Source organism: Microcaecilia unicolor, chromosome 2 (assembly GCF_901765095.1).
Source record: "Microcaecilia unicolor chromosome 2, aMicUni1.1, whole genome shotgun sequence".
Classification (NCBI taxonomy): Eukaryota; Metazoa; Chordata; class Amphibia; order Gymnophiona; family Siphonopidae; genus Microcaecilia; species Microcaecilia unicolor.
The window spans coordinates 389,099,494-389,116,845 of NC_044032.1; the positions used below are offsets into that span (position 1 = coordinate 389,099,494).

General features: G+C 45.6%; 1 protein-coding gene across 1 annotated transcript in view; it reads left to right on the forward strand.

Annotated features, from left to right (window-relative positions):
• The window catches only part of CCDC158 (coiled-coil domain containing 158), a 1,152,460-nt gene that overhangs the window by 1,036,423 nt on the left and 98,685 nt on the right, over positions 1-17,352 (forward strand). The window contains exon 30 of the mRNA XM_030192135.1: positions 9,288-9,416. Within this exon, the coding sequence (XP_030047995.1) occupies positions 9,288-9,416 (129 nt within the window). The remainder of the gene's footprint in view (positions 1-9,287; positions 9,417-17,352) is intronic.

The following is a 17,352-nucleotide window of genomic DNA, read 5'->3' on the forward strand; positions in this document are numbered from 1 at the left end:
CTACCAGATGACCTTGGACAATCCTCAGGAAGATGAGGTACCTTAGTATCTCCTAGGCTTCTAGCCAACTTGTCCAACTCCTGTCCAAACAAAAAAGAGCCTCAACAGGGAAACTGACCAACCTCGAAGCCAAAGAGATCACCATGCGGCCACACCTAAGGCCATAAACTTAGAAGAAGCCCTGAGAAAATCATATAAGGTATCCACCAAGAAAGCAGAATCTTTCTCAATCTTAGCAACTTGCATGTCTATAGAGGCTAAATCATCCAAAGCCTGATCTAACACTCTCTCAGACCAGCGAAAACATGCCCTGGCCACCAAGGAATCACAGATGGCTGCCTGAACCACCAGAGCAGAGACATCAAAACTATTCTTTAAAAGAGTCTTCATACGCCAATCTTGAACATCCTTAAGAGTTGTACCTCCATCCACAGATACTGTATTTCTTTTGGTATCTACCGAGACAACCGCATCAACCACCAGAGGCCTGAGGAGAGATTTGTCCTGATTGGAAACCGGATAGAGAAGAATCATGGACCTTGAGAATCAGAACAGAGAATCTGGCACATTCCACTGTGCCTGAATGATATCTCTGATGTCTTGATGCATAGGAAATGTCTTAAAAGATCTTCTAATACCCTTTACCAGAGGATCTACCTTACGGCCCTCCTCAATCGTGGATTCTTCCTCCAAATGCATGGTAGAAGACACTAAAGAGATGAGCTCCTGTAAATCTTCCTTATAAAAAATTCTTACCACTGAGGGGTCTTCCCCAGGGAGTAGCGTCTCCGCCTGGGTCTACAGTACTGGTGTCCTCAGAAACCGGTGCATCTCCCATATAATCATCTTCAGGATCTGGATTTGTGTCTGAAATATGGTCTTCCTCCAGATCCCAGGATACTCTAGGCCATTTAACTGAGGACAAAGGCTTCTCTGATAACTCAGAAGGAGCTCCTAAAAATGGGCCTGACTTATGCAAGAGAAAGGCCCAATACATCTGCAGAACAAATTCAGGAAGGAATTCCCCCCCCCCCCCCCCCCCAAGAACTTCTGTGTGCTCAGCCACGGACACCGAAGAAGGCTCAGCCAAGTGCATCGGAACAGAAGCAGGCCACTCCCCTGAGGTGGACTGGTGTTCTAAAATGGCGGAGATTTCCGTCAAAACGGGAGCCTACAGTTTACAGGCTGAGCAGCAACTGACGAGGTTGATGGAAATGCCAACTTTGAAGACACCAAAATTTCTGCAGTGATATACTATTTACACACTCTGGCCACTGTGAGCCTCCTCCACTGACATACAGCACAGGGCTGGAGCTTTTCCACTATAGCATGGTCACTATTTTTTTTTTTAAAATGGTGACCCCCTGAGAAGAATTCAGCACCGCTCTACAATATAGCGAAGGCCGAAGCAGAGCTGCCCTGCTCGTTTGTGCCTCATTTATTTATTTATTTATTTGCTCTCTCTCTCTCCAAGGCCTCTAAACACTCTTCCCCTGAAGAGGTTGAGGCTAGTGCATTATCACATGGCTAAGGCAGATGTTGCCGGCATTAAATTCGACAATGGGAGGTGAACATAAGAGTAGCTATACTGGGTCAGACCATTGCTTCCTCTAGCCCATTTCCTGTTTTCCAAACAGTGGCCAAGCCAGGTCACAAGTACCTGACAGAAACCCAGATTGTGACAACACTCCATACCACTCCATACCACAAATCCCAGGGCAAGCAATTGCTTCCCAAGTCTGTCTTAAAAGCAGACTATGGACTTTTTCTCCAGGAATTTGCCCAAACCTTTTTTAAACCCAGATACACTAACCATTGTTACCACATCCTCTGGCAAAGAGTTCCAGAGCTTAACTATTCATTGAGTGAAAAAAATAATTCCTCCTATTTGTTTTAAAAGTATTTCCATGTAACTTCCTTGCATGTCCCCTAGTCTTTGTATTTTTAGAACGAGTAAAAAATAGATTTACTTCTACTCATTCTACACCACTCAGGATTTTGTAGACTTCAATCATATCTCCTCTCATCCTTCCCTTTTCCAAGCTGAAGAGCCCCTGTTTAGCCTTTCCTCATACGAGAGGAGTTCCACCCCTATCATTTTGGTCACTCTTCTTTGAACCTTTTCTAATTCTGTTATATCTTTTATGAGATACAGCGATGTCACATTTTCCAAGCTGGAACTAGGTTTGTGAGCCCTTGGACCACTGCCGAGGAGCTGCAGTGACAGGTAAAACCATCCCACACCAGAGGCAAGGCAGAACTCTGACAAACAGTGAGACTTCACCTGCTCATGGCCGCCTTTCACCAGGAGTTGAGCCCCTGGCTGCAGGTGGCCGGCAGGACTTACCGGACAGGGCAGGACTGGCTACCAACAGGCTACACACAACAAGTCAGGACTAAAAGCTGCCAACGCAGCCACTAAACAAGAAACACAAACAGATAAGAATTAGGACTGAAAGCTGCCAGGCAGCCACTAAGCAAGAAACACAGAGAACCAAGAACTAGACACAGAAATAAAATCAAGAATCAAGACTAGGACAGTACAAACTAAGCTACACAAAGACTAAACAGAATCAGACAGGGAACTTGAACAAGAAACCAAACTTAGGCAGAAGTGCACCATCACCCCAACATACCAGGGCCTTAGACGGTGCAAAGACAGAGAATTTCCAACTGACTAATAAGCCCCGCAGCAGCTGAGGCTCAGCTGCAGCAATCACCAGGCAACTACGGGTGCTGTGTAGGTTCAATCCAAGCAAGCAAGTCTGGTAGCCCAGAAGATCTGGACCGGACTAAGCTGAAATCTGGAATGGGTGACAATAACCAGACAGTCCCTTGCAGCCACCAGATCTGGCCACCAGGTGGCGAAAGGAAGGAGAGCACGAAACATGGGTACAACTGTGACAGGCGACCAGAACTGAATTCACCATGGAGCGAAACAAAGGCATTATAGTACTTTTGGTCTTATTCACCATCCCTTTTCTAATAATTCCTAGCATCCTGTTTGCTTTTTTGGCTGCGCCACACAACAAGCAGAAAATTTTGGCGTATTATCTACAACAACACCCAGATCTTTTTATTGAGCACTGACCCCCAAGGTGGACCCTAGCATCAGATAACTATGATTCAGATTATTCTTTCCAAAGTGCATTACCTTGCATTTCTCCACAATAAATTTCATCTGCCATTTAGATGCCCAGTCTTCGAATTTCCTAACGTCTTCCTGCAATATTTCACAGTCCGAACGTCTTTTAACATCCTTGAATAGTTTTGTATCATCTGCAAATTTGATCACCTCACTCATTCTGATTTCCATATCATTTATAAATATGTTAAATAGCACCGGTCCCAGTACAGATCCCTGCAGCACTCCACTGTTCACCCTCCTCCATTGAGAGAAATGACCATTTAACCCTACCCTCTGTTTTCTATTCAATAACCAATTTCTAATCCACACCAGGACATTGCCTCCTATCCCATGACTGTTTAATTTTCTCAGGAGTCTCTCATGAGGAACTTTATCAAAAGCATTCTGAAAATCTAGCTACACTACATCAACCGTTTATTCACATGTTTATTAACACCTTCAAAGAAATGAAGCAAATTGGTGAGGCAAGACTTGTTTGTCTATGTGTTCTGTAATTTTTTTCTTTATAATAGTTTCCACTATTATGCCCGACACTAACATCAGGCTTACCGGTCTGTAATTTCCCACATCATCCCTGGAACCCTTTTTAAAAATCGGCATCATGTTGGCCACCCTCCAATCTTCAGGTACTATGGACGATTTTAACGACAGGTTACATATTACATCAGCAATTTCATGCTTGAGTTCTTTGAGAGCCCTTCGATGTATGCCATCCAGTCCAGGTGATTTACTACTCTTTAATTTGTCAGTTTGGCTTAGTACATCTTCCAGGTTCACTGGGATTTCTTTCAGTTCCTGTGCTTCACCACTCTTGAAAACCATTTCTAGTACAGGCAGATCTCTTATATCTTCTTCCATAAAGACCAAAGTAAATAATTCATTCAGTTTCTCCGCTATGGCCTTGTCCTCCCTGAGTGCCCCTTATGCTCCTTCGTGATATAACAGTCCCACAGATTCCCTCGCAGACTTTCTGCTTCTAATGTACCTGAAAACGTTGTTACTGTGAGTTTTAGCCTTTGCAGCAAGTTTCTATTTATATTCTGTTTTAGCCTTCCTGATTAATACTTTGCATCTGTCTGGCCAGTGCTTATGTTGCTTTTTATTTTCTTCATTTGGGTCCTTTTTCCATTTTAGGACCAGATCCAAAATGGCTCCCCTTCTTGTCGGTTCCTGGACCAGTTGCTCCAAGAAGCTGTCAAATCTAGAAATTTTATCTCTCTGGTACTCCCTGATGTAACATTTATCCAGTCAATATTGGGGTAATTGAGGCCGCCATTTCAACTTTGATACCAGAGGACACATTGAAGGCGCGTTAGTCACTCGGAGGTGCTTAAGTAACAGTTTCTCCCTGACGCAGCCATTTAGTGGTGAAACAGGGTTTCCCTGTCGGGAATTGAAGAGAGTGCAGAAGTGCATTAAGAAACTGCACGGATACGTGGAAGAAGGCTATGTTTGTTTCACCATCCAAGATAAGTAACGGTTTTTTCGTTATGTTGTATTTAGAAGCGGTGTCTTCATCTATGAGTGTTTGAAAGGGTGCTTTGGCATATGGAGTATGAAAGTAATTCATGTGGAGTTTTTTTTAAGACTGATGATTAAGGAGGTCCCCTCTCTAATTAAAAGGCGTGTCCTTTAAAAAGAGGAGTGTCCGGTTTTCACTGAGATCTTTTTTCTCCACCATCTTTCATAATTGGGAGTCTATATTCACCCTTGAACACTTTTGTTATTGTAGAATCTTCAAGAATTGTGGTGATTATATTCTACATATTCCATAATTTATAGTGGTAATTGAAATCACCCATTATTATACTGTTGCTCAATTTGCCAGCTTTCCTAATCTCTGTAAACATTTTTTCATCTGTCTGTTTGTTCTGTCCTGGCGGATGGTAGTACAGCCCTACAAGAATACTCCTTCCCTTCACACATGGAATTTCTGGCCATAATGATTCCAGACAAGACTAACATTAGTGAGTGAAGTGTCAGTTACAAATGTATTCCTCTTGTCCTTAGATCCAAGCCCACTGTGCCAAAATAATAGAAGGAACTAACTCCACATCCAAGTATTATAAAAATAGAGCAATTATTCATTTACAATAGCAGTAAACATTATATAAGAAAGACAGAAATGAAGACAAAGCCATTTCATTGCAGAAATAAACTTAGAATAAACACACATAAATCCCCAACTAGACTGACATGCAAAGAGTCACTTTGACCCACAGAGCACTGCAAAAGTACATGGCAGAAACAACCTGATGAAGTCTTTCAGATGTCAGCCTGACCCTCAGGTGGTCCAATGCAGGTCTGCTCCTGGGGTTGGTACGTTGACACAGCAGCCCCTATCTCTGATAAGAGCCCCTTTATATAAAAATCAGAAGCTGTAGTCTGTACTGCTGACGTACTTTCTGTCCTTGACTGTCCCACACATGACATTAATTCTGATAACAGCCTGATTGTCCTGGAACATTGGGTACCTTATCAGCATCTTCTGTCTCAAGTACAATAAACAAAAGTTGTTGTACTTCTGTTAGTCTTGATGTCTCTACATTATCCTAGAGGCTTTAGAGATAAAATGTCTGAGTTGGCATATTGTAATCAGATTGTTAATGCTGGATAGTGCCATGTATTCATAGAAGCCAACTTTTCAAAATGATTGGGGTGCAAAATCCAATGGAAATTAACCTTCCCTAGACACAGTCAAGGAGTTTGATCAGTATTAGGGGTGCTCACAGAGAGATACACATACACCCCCACACTAAATACACAGTGGTCGTGTATTTATTCTATTGCTATGTAAGGACTTGTAGTTCTTATTTCTTGTACATTCTCTAAAAGACAGAGAGAGAGATCTGTTTCTCTGTTTCCAGGCATCTTCGGTACTCCTTCCAGTTGAGAGGAAGTAACAGGGGAAACCTAAAGATGCTGAGAAATTGTCTTCTGCTCTGTGTCTGCATGCTCGTGCTGTAAAACATATTGCTCTGGGTATGGAGAGAGACAAAAATAGCTTGCAGTGCCACTTTGGATGACTGTAAAAACACAGAGGCAGAAGAGTTTTTCACACCACACATTCTCAATGACTGTACAGGATTTCTCATGGCAGATGTCTTGCTGATGTCACTTCCTGTTCGTAGGGTGATCTTGTGTCTTATGAGGGAATCTTGAAGTCACCATCTTGGATTTTGATGTTACTTCTTGTGGCATTTGGGGTTTCCTGTGGCTGCCATCTTCAGAAAGGGGTGTGGTTAGAGTGCGGTCATAACATTACCTCTAGTGATGCCATCTAGAGGGGCAAAACTTGAGTGGAGAGTGGGTGGGAGGGGTGTGGCTTGGCTAGAGAGTGGCTAGGGCTAAGGCTGGTCTTCACTGATTCGTTGACAAAACCAGAGGTGGGCATGGCACCTGTCAAAAATATGCAAGTTAATTTTGACAAAGTTTTTGTAAGTTATACTACTTCCCAGGGGCGTAGCCACGGGTGGGCCTGGATGGGCCTAGGCCCACCCAGTTTGGGTTCAGGCCCACCCAGCAGCGGAGCGGAGGGAGCAGGCAGCGCTGATCCTGCATCTACCTCCTTCTCTCTGGCGGCAGCGCTTCCCAGACGCTGCCTACCGCCGCCACGATCTACCTCCTCCCGACTTCCCTCTGTCTCACTCTCAACAGCAGTGGTAGCGTCGCGATTCAAACACGCTGCCTCCTGCTTCTAACCTGGAAGCGTCTCCTCTGCGGGTTAGAAGCAGGAGGTAGCGTGTTTGAATCACTACCGCTGCTGTTGAGAGTGAGACAGAGAGAGGAGGTAGATCGTGGCGGCGGTAGGCAGCGTCTGGGAAGCGCTGCCATCAGAGAGAGGGCGGGCAGGTGGAATGGGAGGGAAGGATGCATGGGGGTGAAGGATAATCGCTGGACACATGGATGGGAGTGGGAGGGGAGGGGAGAGAGGAGAGTCATGGGATGGATGGATGGAGGTGGGGGTCAGGGGAGAGAGGAGAATTGCTGGGGATGGATGGATGGAGGTGGGGGGGCAGGGGAGAGAGAAGAATTGCTGGGGATGATGGATGGATGGATGGATGGATGGAGGTGGGGGCAGGGAAGAGAGGAGAATTGCTGGGGATGATGGATGGATGGATGGATGGAGGTGGGGGCAAGGGAGAGAGGAGAATTTCTGGGGATGGATGGATAGATGGATGGAGGTGGGGGTCAGGGGAGAGAGGACAGTTGCTGGGGATGATGGATGGATGGATGGAGGTGGGGGGCAGGGGAGAGAGGAGAATTGCTGGGGATGGATGGATGGAGGTGGGGGCAGGGGAGAGAGGAGAATTGCTGGGGATGATGGATGGATGGAGGTGGGGGGGTAGGGGAGAGAGGAGAATTTCTGGGGATGGACAGAGGTGGGGGGCCGGGGAGAGAAGAGAATTTCTGGGGATGGATGGATGGATGGAGGTGGGGGACAGGGGAGAGAGGAGAATTGCTGGGAATGGATGGATGGAGGGGATAAGGGGCAAGAACAGAATTGCTGGGGATGGATGAATAGGGGCAGGGGAGAGAAGAGAATTGCTGGGTATGGATGGATGGAGGGGAGAGGAGAGTTGCTGGACATGGGTGGATGGAGGGGAGGGAAGAGGAGAGAGGAAGGTTGCTGGACATGGGTGGATGGAGGGGAGGGCAGGAGGCAGAGGAGGGTTGCTGGACATGGATGGAGGGTAAGGAAGAGTGAGGAAGGAGATGAGATGAGGGGAAAGGAAGAGAGGAGAAAATTGCAAATGGATTAAGAAAATAGGCAGAAGCTGGATCCACTGGACAGTCAAGTCTACGGAGGACCCAGAGCAAGAAATGAAGAAGAAAGGCGGAAAGTAAAGAAATAAATGGAAAGGAAGCCCTGGAAACGGAGTAAAGAGGACAGATAGCAGCAGAATCAGATACTGGGCCAGTATGATCAGAAAAACAAAGTCGCCAGACAGCAAAGGTAGAAAAAAATCATTTTATTTTCATTATAATGATTGGAACATGTCCACTTTGAGAATCAGGTGCTCAACATTAAAAGTTTATATTTATTTACTTATTTATGGCATTTTATCCCACATTAAACATGAATTAGATTGGAACCTGAGATCATTTAATGTTTTTTTTCCTGGAGAGAGTAATGCATTGCCTCCCCCTCCCCCCAGGCTCTCTCCCCGGCTATAGCCAGCTCTGCAATTTTGAGGGGAGGTGCACAGGTGTGTGTGTGGGGGGGGGGGGGGGGGGAGCGCAGAGGTGGACCGGGGAGAGAGCCTGTTGTTAAACATTTACCAGCACACCACTGTCTAGTGCCCACCCATCCAACCTGTTGGCCCACCCAAACATTGACTTCTGGCTACACCACTGCTACTTCCACATATATAAAAGGTACATTCCACATTGAATAACTATGTTGCAGATAGACATTAAATAGGAAAAGAAACAAAGCCAATCATTGCCCTCCCCAAGATTAAGCCCTCACTGAGAACTGTTTAAATTTCACTCAGTAATCTCTAGCCACCCTCCTTTTTCTGGGAGATAGAATGTCACTGTTTTTCTATATGCTGTGTGCAGTGTTCCCTTTAGGAAAACCCAGAAATTTGGAGAAGGTTCTAGCAAAGGGTAGTATCATAGCATCTTTTGTACAGAAGACATAAATATATTTACCAAAGAGTATTGGCATAGTTCATGCTGGGCCAGGAAGAGAAAAACTTGCTCCAGCTCTGTTATTAAAAACTTCCTTCTTTAAGCCATGTCGACTTCTGATTCAAATAAGTATAAGATTGTGCCGCTGAAAATAACTGGTTAGTGACAAACTGAAAACTGGCTACTTTGGGGGTGTTCTGGGGTGGAGTCAGCATGATATTCGGAGCTTAACCAGTTAAGATAACTGTATAAATTGGACTGACTTTTTATGCGGTCCTATCTTTATGCGGTAACCCATAGCCGGTTAATATTACACTTTACTGGCTATGTGTTAGCCTGCTCCAGAAAAATGTAAATTCAATTCTAGTGCCCGGACATGGCCCAGAATTGAATTTACAGATTTAATGTTGCCAGCGGTCAGCAAAACTCTGATCACAACCAGCCGAATATCGGGCCCTACCTTTTTATTCAGTCGTTTGTAATTGTCTAATTTCATTTGTAGGATATGCAGGGTCCAGGACATATATCAGCTTCTACTTCTGTGCAGCCGCCATCTGCATCAAAGTCACATTCCCGAATCCAAACTGTGAATCTGCCCCCAACTCTTTCTTCATCTAAATCTAGAGTTCCAGTAAGTATCTATTAAGAAGCATGAATTAGTATGACTGGAATAACAGTTTAGGTACAAGCAAATATAATGCTTTGTTTCTTAGTCTTTCATACCTGCAACTATTTTTCTGAGAAATTCAGTTATCTTCTAAAGATCATTGTTGCCCTGTAAATTAAAAGAAAGGTTTTCATCTATCAAGATGCTTCTGTTATATACTGTAAAACACTTGCTTAAGACCATATAAAAATGACAATTTGTATTTATGTTAACACTTTACTATTCTATCTCATACAAAAATAACTTTCAATATACACTGAAACAGCCTTTTTGATTTTATGAGATGTCTCTGTCTAAATCAGACGTCCAAGTGCTGGCTTCAAGGGCTGCAAACTGGCCAGATTTTCAGGCATCCCTAATGTATATGCATAAAAGAGATTTGCATTCAGTGAAGATAGTATGCATGCCATGTCTCATACATATCCATTGGGAATATTATGAAAATATGGCCTGTTTGCAGCCCTCAAGGACTGAACTTTGAGAAACCTAATTCAAACCAGTTTTCAAATATGATCCTAAAACAACAAGGATTTCAGTCATTCCTATTTATTATTCTAATCTCCAGAAATGCAGGATAAAAACATACCAGTGGACATTCAGTTGATGGTGGTCAACATTTTTATGTGCTGATCATCATTGGCTAAATTAGACCCAGATCTTCAATACCAGGCCATGTCCAGGCACTGACTTTGAATATCTGGGTCTGACCGGACTGCTGTTGGCCACCAGTACTTATGCAGGTCCCGGATGATATTCACTTGGGAATTGTGTAAGACATTTATGCAAGCCTGGGACCTGTATAAGGGAATTAGTAACCTCTCCCTTCTCCTCCCTCCTTCCAATTCTGATCCCCAACCAAGAAAAGCGCCATCACTCATGCCCCCCAAGGGGAGTGGCTGTCTTGGCCACCCCCACCCAACCCCAGAAGGGCTCTTCCAGATCTATCGTCATATTCCGTGGTGGCCTGGTGTAGGAGTACCATGAGACTACCACTAAAAGGTTGTAGGAGCTATTTTGATGCTGCAGCCAGCATGGTCAGGAACAAGTGAGCATTGCTCCTGCCCCAAAGACTATTAGCAACCATGGAATATGAAGGTAGGCCTGAGGAGGGGAACTTCTGGGGGTGCTCTTGTAAGTACCACTGTGATTGGGGTGGAGGCCTGGAGGGAGTTCTTCTTTTGGGAGCAGAAAGGAATTGGTTCTTGCCTGTGAGCAGGGGAAGGGAGGGGAGCAGAGACAAGATTCTGACCACAATCAGGAAGCTATGCAGTTGCCAGCCAGTATTTAATGCTGGTACCCTGATAGCTAAGCAGGCAAAGTTAGAACTGTCTTTTGTGCGGTCCTATCTGCCCTTATCGCCAGAACCCATATACCTGCTGGCTCCTTCCTGACTCCACCCCCATAACGATTCTCTCCTGCCCGAATTTAAAATGGTTGGCTAATGCCGATATTCAGCAGCACTGCCTAATTAAGTGCCACTAAATATTGGTGGCCAACCTGCTGATTACAGGTAGGTCATATGGTGTAGCACTTACCTCCTGTGTACTAAACATATTTCTTTTTTTCCCCAGACCTCTCCCACTCTTCCACTCCACATATGCACTTTCTTCTCCAGGAATAGGTTCTCTCCTCAGAGAACAGATTTCCCTTCAATGCCAGGTGTAGATTTCAAACTTCACCACAGATACTTTAAGGCCCTTCATATTAGTTTAGGCATCCCTACTCCCTTACCAACTTTAAATGACTACACAATTCACCAATACTAAAATGCAAACAGTGGTGCAGTAGCAAGATACATACTATCCAGTCTTTTGCATTGACTATCACATGTATGATCATCTCCTAGTTGGTGAGAGCACAAATGTGTACATTCAATGCAAAGAGCTCCTAGCTTTCAGTCTGAGCTCTAGAGTATCAGATGGAGAAGCTGAGGCAGACAGATATCTAAAGGAGACCTACAGAAGCATAATAGAGAAGTTCCATGTCTAGTCTGGCAGCCTCTGTTTGCTTTCGAGGAGAGAGTTCAGTCGAAGAAAAAGCATCACTTTGGTGAAGCAGGAAAGGATCTTTTAGCCAGGTTCTCCTCTTCAGGGAATGCAATATCCTCTCACACCAAGGAAGTGTCTCAGGGAGCTTCTACTCAGAATGGAATGGTTAGGATGGTCGTTTTAATTTTAGATTTGATTATTGGGCATGTAGAGAGCCAGATGGCTATTGAGTGTGATGATCACTCGGTCACTTGCCTGTCTAGTGCGAAAGAGGCAGACCAATTGGTGTGCTGGATCCGGCTTGCACCAGCTTGCCAGAGCCAGTTGTAAATTTTTTATTAATTTTGCAAGACAGTTGTTAAGCCCTCTGCAGCTTGTGCAGCAAGAAGAGGAGGAAGTGAACCCCTGCACAGCAAGTTCACATAAACAGTTGGCTCTAAGTTGGTGCAAGAGGAGAAAGTGACCTATTATATAGCAGGTCACTTTCTCCTTGCCATAACCAATGGGAGAGGGGAAGAGAGAGAGTATATATCCCTCTCTCACACACACTCATGGTCCGGCATCTAGTCCCCCCACCTCGTGTTTATTTGTAAAGGTGTCTTTCTCCCCTCCAGAGGTTGCCACTAGTGGTAGTTTTTCACACACTGCTGCCAGCGCTAGTCCCAAAGCCTTCCCACCACCGCATTCAACCCCTGCGGCAACAGGAAGTTATGTAACTGGAACTGACCATGGGAGGAAGACTTTGGGACTGGTGCTGAAGTCATGCAAGGCTGCCGCTGGAAGTCTCAGCAGTCATTTTAAAGAAGATGTGGCAGCTAGAGGATCAGCGTCGGTAACGGGCAGGAAAGATTGGGAATCTTTCCTGCCCCGAAGACTCCACTAAACCACCAGGGTTGCTTCAGGTATATGCCAGGAGGGTACTCTGCGGCTCGGGGGAGTGGGAAGGAGGTCTGGAATAGGTAGGTGGGTGGGGAGGGGACCATACTGTAAAAAGAAATCAAGGTATTATCTGTGTCATTTGGAGGAGCTGGTTAAAGGGATGGTGAGGGGAGGTTACTGTTGTCATTTGGAGGGGCTGGTTAAAGGGACACCCTAGTACTATTATATTCGTGCAGAGATTTCTTTTCTCATGGTAAAGGACCACTAAACAGACATCATGTTATGAGAATTAGGTGCTCAACATTCAGAGTTTCTATCTATCTATTTATTTACTTATTTATGGCATTTTATCCCACATTAAACATGAATTAGATTGAAACCTGGGATCATTTAAAATCTTTTTTTTTTTCGGTGCCTACATCAAAAGAAAAAAAGATGGCATGTGGGAACTTGCTCCTTTTGCTTTGTGGAATGCAGTGGTATATTACAAAAATGCACTTGCCTTTTTTTATCATTACTATTTCACAGAGAAGGTATTGATTAATGAGGGAAGGGTTTCATTCGTGCAGAACTGTCCAGAGTTAGTCTAAATGTGCCAACATTGTCCAGTTAAGCACACTATTAGCAGCCAAGTTCATACAAAGTTAATTATTTTCAGTGGAAAATAAATCTGTTGGCTTAGACTGCTTGCTATGTGAATATTCAATCACTGTTTCATTATTGCTACCAAGTATTACATATTAAGGGGATTTGTTTTAATTCATTTATCCAGTCCTTACGTGCACATGGTTTTGCTTTTTAAACCCAAAGGGTTCCTATAGTAGCAATGTCCATATTTGAATTAGTTTTTCTGTACAAGTTTTGCTTGATTTGAAGAGTGGCCTAGTGGTTAGAGCACTGGTCTTGTAATCCAGAGGTGGTCGGTTCAATTCCCACTGCTGCTTTGTGGACTTGGACAAATCACTTAACTCTTTATTGCCTCAGGTACTAACTTAGATTGTGAGCCTGCCTGGGACGGAGAACTATCCAGTGTACCTGAATGTAACTCACCTTGAGCTACTACTGAAAAAAGGTGTGAGCAAAATCTTAAAAAATAAATAAAATAAATGTGAAATTAAAAAAAATGTTTAAAACACATCTTGTCAACAAGGGGTGGGGCTAGTGAGGGCAGGGTTAGGTGGGACAGGGAGGCCCCACCAAACTGGTCTGCACGGGGCCCCACAATTGCTAAGACCAGCCCTGGGGGAGGGGAGCTGATGAGGCAGGCTTTTGGAACCCTGAGCCAGTGCCTTGAACTGACCCTGGGGTTTAACTTATTACTATGAAACTCTAAGAGGAAGAAAAGATCGATTCACCCTTAGGGATATGAGGCTGAATATTTGGTGCTGAAGAGTCTCACTCTGTGCTGTTTACCTATTCAAAACTCTAGGCTTGGAAGATACAAGAAGAAATTTGTTGGTACATTGCTTGACCAGTTAGGTCAAGAAGTACTGACTTGCAGGATTGGGGGATGGGACACAGATGCATCAGGCTCCTCCAAAGAAGGGCTAAGATCAACCATATGAAACTACAAAAAAGCTCTGATAAATTCTTATACATAATTGAGGGAGATAGCAAAAGGGGTGAGTGTGCCATGGGGTGGGGGGGTTGGAGGCAGAGTAAAAGGGTGAATGTGCCTTAGGCAGAGATGTCAAGGGTGACCCATCCCAATTCTGGAGATTTACCACCGCAGTGCTGGAGATTTGAAGGCCAATGAGTGAGATTTTGCTCGCAGGCCCCAGCCATGTCTAAAACTAGTTCTGGCAGTTGCACATTCCAAAAACTGACATATTCCAATCAATAAATAGAAAATAAATTTATTTTTTTTACCTTTGTTGTCTGGTCATTTTATTTTTCTTATTATGTTAGTCCTAGTCTCTGGTTCCTGCTTTCCTCTTTCTTAACTGTCTTGCCATAGTCTCCTCATCCATTTGGCACTTTTTTTTCTCTGTGTCCACCATCCATCTTTTCTCTGTGTTCCTATGTGACCCAGCATCACCCCTGTCTTCCTGCCATGCTGAGCATCTCTCATCTCTGTCTCTCTGTTCTTGCCCTGTGCAACATAATTCTTCTGTGTCCCTATTCAGCCCCCCCCCCCCCCCCATGTGCCAGCATCTCTCTCTCTTTCTTTCCTCCTGTCTGTCTCTTCTGGGCAGGGCCGCCGAGAAGGGGGGGCAGGGGGGGACAAAATTCCCCGGGCCCGGGCCTCCAAGGGGGGCCCGGTGTCAGGGTCAGGCCACCGGCGCTGCAGTCCCGGTCTCACCTGCCTGCCTCCTTGGCTCCAGGCCCCCTGCATTCGAAGCGGCAGTCACAGATCGCCTCCCTTCGGGCCTTCCCTCCCTGTGTCCCACCCTCGCGGAAACCGGAAGTTACATCAGACGAGGGCGGGACACAGGGAGGGAAGACCAGAAAAGAGTAGATCTGCGACTTCCATCTTGAGTGCAGGGGGCCTGGAGCCGTGGAGGCAGGCAGGTGAAACCGCGGACTGCAGCAGCGGGGGGAGTGACGGGGCGGCAGCAGTGGAGGGGGGGGGTGACAGCGGCGGGGGGCAGAGGCAGGGCGGCCTTGCCCCAGGCCCAGCCTAGTCTCTCAGCAGCCCTGCTTCTGGGCAGCATCTCTCCCTCTCTCTTCCCACTCCGTTCCCTCCCCCTTCCCACCCAGGGTGCAGCAAGAGCCCCTCTCTCTTCCCTTGCTCCTGCTGTGTCTCCCCTTTTCAGGACCAGCACCTCTCCCTCTTCCTTCTTTCCTCACAGGACCTGGCACCTCTCTCCTTTCTTTTCCTTCCCCCCCCCCAAAAAAAATCCAGCACCTCTTTCCCTCTCCACACCCCCTTACTTCCTCCCCCCCCCCCAGTGGATCTCTCTCTTCCCTATCTGACCTCCCTGTCCAGCACCTCTCTCCCTCCTTATCCCCCTCCCGATGGAACACCTGTGCTCCTTCTTGGCCCTCATGATGCAGCACCTGTGTTCCTCCTTGCCCCTCCTCACAATGCAGCACCTGTCTCCCTCGTTGTCCCCCATAATGCAGCACCTGTCTCCCTCCTTGCCTCCTACCACCATGCAACACCTGTCCCTCTCCTTGCCCCCCACCATACAGCACCTCTCTCCCTCTTTGTTCGCCCCCACCCCACTACCCACAATGCAGTACCTCTCCTCTTCTTTTAAAAGTTTTTCTTGCCATGATCTATGCAGTGCCAGCACTCTCAGCAATAGTAGGCTGCTTCAGTGAATCCCAGAGCATTCCTTCAGTAAGAACGGGACGCAGCTGAAGGAAAGAAGGGCCCCCATGATTGGCAGAAGCAGCTACTGCTGAGTAGCAGGCTGCTTCAGACAATCCCAAGGCCTTCCTTTTGCAAGGGTGGGACGCAGCTGCAGGAATGCCCTCAGGATTGTCAAAAGCAACCTGCTATTGAATGCCAGCAATGCACAGATCGTGGTAAGACAAACTTTTAAAAGTACAGGAGAGGTACCATAGATACCAGATTGCGAGTGGCAGGGGAGGACACCAATGCATGAGATCGGTCCCTTAAGTGTGTGAGCTGGAGAAGGGGTCTGATTGCATGTGTCTTTCCTCTTGAGCACAGTAAGGGAAGGGCAGCAACTCTTAGGTGCGCCAGTTTTTTTGTTTTGTTTTTTTGGAGAGACAGCCTGTTGTTAAACATTTACTAGTACACTCACATGTCACCTAGATAAGATGTTAAACAGTGCTGAGGAGAAGCCAGCTGCCTTTGTATATGTGGGTATCAATGACATAGGAAAGTGTGGGAAGAAGATTCTGGAAGCCAAATTTAGGATCTTAGGCAGAAAATGGAAACTCAAAACCTCCCAGGTAGCATTCTTAGAAACAATCCCTATTCCATGCATAGGACCCAAGAGGCAGGTAGAGCTCTGGAGTCTCAATACATGGCTGAGACAATGATGCAAAGAACTGGGATTTAGGGGCCCTTTTACTAAGCCGCATAGGTGCCTACAAGTGCGCCCAATGCATACCAGTTCAGAACTACCACCTGGCTACTGTGTGGCCTAGACAGTAATTTCATTTTTTATGCGCGCCCATTATGTGTGTTGGAAATTTTCCAGCACGTGGCGCTAACCGGGCGGTAATCGGCATTGTATGCGCACTGACGTTTACTGCCTGGTTAATGTGTGAGACATTACCGCTAAATGAATGGGTGGTGGTAAGGTCTCAGGCCCAAAATGGATGCGTTCCAATTTTCATTTTGCCAAATGTCCATTTTCGGCCCCCAAAAAAGTCCTTTTTTGCAGGTGCACTGAAAAATGGACCTGTGCGTGCCCAATACACACGTCTACACCAGCGCAGGCCACTTTTTGGTGCACCTTAGTAAAAGGACCCCTAGATTTGTTAGGATCAAGACACTATTCTTGGAAAAGGAGACCACCATTTGGCCATAGAGTGTGTGTTTTCTAGTTAAAGCAGACATTTGGATCTGTCCTCTGGCTGGGATGCATGAGGGAAAGATGTGTGTGGAGCATCATTGTTCTATTCTCCAGCTGTATTCATTGTTTGTGTACCAGTATTGTCAATATTCATTGTTTGTGTACCAGTATTGTAATCTGCCTCATACCATGTGTTAATATTTACAGACCCTGTTAGCTTGTATCAATACGGTTTTGCATGATTGTCGAATGGCAATAAAGGCCTTGCTACCTCTTTATTCATTCTATCAATTTGTGTTCATATGCATTCTACTCCAGATATTTTCTAAATCCCCAAAAGACAGGAGGAGTATGCCCAATTCTCTAGCTATGATACTTGAACAAATTTCTACACAAAGAAAAGCTTGCATGGTATCTCTGGGGTCACTACCCCCCATGCTGCAAATCACATCTTCAAACAGTACAGACTTTAGAATTCACAGGGGTTCTCCTCAACACAATTCAAGGCTGAGCGTTCCTTCCTCAACATTGGGCAAACAATATGTTATGCTCGCCTCTCAAGTATCCCAGTCAACTCACATATCTGTGCATCAGATT